The 2,636-nt window shown below is 44.1% G+C and overlaps 1 protein-coding gene across 1 annotated transcript; it reads left to right on the forward strand.

The window, feature by feature from the left end:
• Nucleotides 1-2,038: 2,038 nt before the first annotated feature.
• Nucleotides 2,039-2,197, forward strand: C7974DRAFT_319895 (uncharacterized protein; the record flags this gene model as incomplete). Its single annotated transcript, XM_046138727.1, has 1 exon — nt 2,039-2,197. A coding segment is annotated over one exon (159 nt), but the record flags the coding sequence as incomplete, so codon positions are not given.
• Nucleotides 2,198-2,636: the final 439 nt, after the last annotated feature.

A 2,636-nucleotide genomic window follows, 5' to 3' on the forward strand; every position in this document is an offset into this window, starting at 1 on the left:
GCAACACTGGAGAAGTTAGCGGCCCATTGGGCCTGGCAAAGGGAGCATGAACGTACTGGCTTCCTGGACAAGGACCTAAGGAGTCTTTGGGCGCGGCTTGGATGGACTGACATTGGCGCTTCCTAGCCCGCCGCGACCTCTAGAAGGCTTCTTGTCGCCGCCACTACCACTGCTGCGGTGGGGAGGGTTGTTGAATCTAGTCCAAGACATGAAGAATTGAGAAGTGCTGATTAAAGAATTGGGAAGTGCTGATTGAAAGGCTCAATGGAAGGCTGGAGTTGGAAGGCAGTAGAGAGGCGCCTGAGCTAGCTTATATGCACCTGAAGGTCGGCGATATCAGGTGGTAAGAGAAGTCGCGCGCAGGCTCTGGAATCTGGCAGTGAAGTCAGCGCGTTTGCTCGGCGTGGCTGCCTGAGAGCGCCTTTACTCACCTAGCTAATGAGCTATTGGGGCGCGAAGGGCTTTGCGCGTATGCCGGCGGAAGCAAACGCACATATGAAGCGACAAACGGCTGTTGGTGATGAAAACAGGCGGTGACAGGCGGGCATTGACAAGGCAAGCGGACTGATGTCACGAAGTGGGCTGTTGACGGCGTCCATAAACTGAGCCGGCGTGAGGGCTGTGATGCTGGAGGACGATGTGAATGGAGGTGTGAATGATGACGTGAACTGGCGAAACGAGTTGTCACGGAACTATTGGGACCTGGGTTGACATGAGCTGCTGAGGGCTTATTGGGGCGTTGGGCGAGGTTTACTACGCGGGATGCGACAGGTAGTTATGGTTCTTGACGCTGGGGGAGATGTGTGGGCCCAGAATCCTATTGGGCTAAGGCATCCTGCTGAGAGGGGTTGAGTTGGTTGCGACTGAGCTGCTTGTTGGTGGATGAGATGAGCTTGATGGGGCCAAGCTCTATGGGGTGGGGAGATGTGTGGTGGAGTGTTGACTACTTAGTGCGACTTAAGGCTCTATTGGGACTAGATGCAAGGCGTATGCACGTGATAAAGACTTGTAGCTTAAAAGACTGGTCCTAATGGACTGTTGGGAGAGTTAGATAATATACTACACTTCGACTGTGTATATTCCTACTACTACAATGCCTAACAGGTAGAGCTAGGGCGTCTTTGTTAAGAACGGGCTAATAGTGTACGTAACTATATACTATAAGGGAATTAAGTATGCTAGAACAGCTAAAGTTATCTATTGCTACCTGCTAGAGGAGGTAGGCGAGCTACTATTCTACTACCTATAGATAGTGCTTCCCTTCTAGTAGAAGCTAGAGCGCGCATCTAGAAGGGCTATTAACGCAGAGCCTAGTCCCTTCCTATAGGAGCCGATTAAGGAAGAGCAGTAGACTAGCCTGCAGTAGAAGAAGAAATAATAACTCTAGCAGCTACCTAATATAAGAGAGTATAGTAGAGAGGAGAGTAGTATAGAGGAAGATAGAACTAGAACCGGCCTAGAGGAGAAGCCTATGCCTATAGGAGCAGCTAGTAGGATAGAATAATAGGGGACTAACTAGATTTAGCGAGCAATTAAGCGCATATCTCTGCGCTAGTTAAAAATAAAGATTAATATCTAGATCTAGAGGCATAATAGCAAGGCTATTATATGTTAGTATATTAAGGACAAACGCGTCCTAAAAACGCTAGAGTAGAGAGATAATAAGGCGGACTAGGAAGCTAAAGATAATCCTTTTAACTTATAGTCTAGGCATAGATCTAGAATAGCTAGATAGATATATAGTTACTCTGCAGATAAGTCTCTATTTAGCGTTTAGGTATAGTAGCTTGCCTTTTATAGGGTTAGCATTATATAGCATAAGTTTCTCTAGTTTAATTTAACGCTAAGTATGCTACTAAAAGAAGGTTTAACTACTATAGTAGCTAGGAAAGAGGCTATAGAAGAAGAGTACTAGCGTTAGAAGCAGATAGGAAACATAGATATCTAGGCCTCGCTTAAATAGCTATAGAGTAAAAGTGCCTAGTTCTAGGGCTGCTAGAAATCTATTATCGAGGCTATTATATAGCAGGAGAGCCCTATTATTATAATTATAGGTATAGGTATAGGTAAGAGCCTAAGCTTTATATTGCTAGCGCTAACCTCGACTAGTATAACTATAGTTATAGTGCTAATACTAGCTCTAAAGAATAATCTAAAGGACTGCTATATTAAAGCTAGGATCGACTATATTAAGTAGGATAGTAAGCGGCTGCATAAGTAGGCTTTAGTAGTGCTAGTAGTACTAGAATTAGTAGTAAGTGCATCTTTTAAGGCATTTATTAACTAGCAGCGTGCTATAGGACGACTAGAATATATTATTATTAATAAGTATTATATAGCGCTAGAGTCTACTAAGGGCTAGTAGACCTAGGTGCTAAAGCTGCGCAACCTTATTAAGGCAGAAATATAGCTTATATATCTAACAGCAACGCTAAAGCTAAAAGAAGAGAGTAAGTTTATCTATTTAATAGCGCTACTACCTAAGGAGTAGTGTGCATAGTTTTAGATACTAACTATATAACCTAATATTGCATATTAGGTGCACTAGTATAATAGAGAGAAGGAGGTAGAGGGAGACGTGCTAGCGCGGCTAGTGCAGGAGAAGAAGGAAAAGTACCCCCTCTCTAGCTAGATTA

This window comes from Boeremia exigua, assembly GCF_020726555.1.
Source record: "Boeremia exigua strain MPI-SDFR-AT-0100 chromosome Unknown C7974scaffold_12, whole genome shotgun sequence".
Classification (NCBI taxonomy): domain Eukaryota; kingdom Fungi; phylum Ascomycota; class Dothideomycetes; order Pleosporales; family Didymellaceae; genus Boeremia; species Boeremia exigua.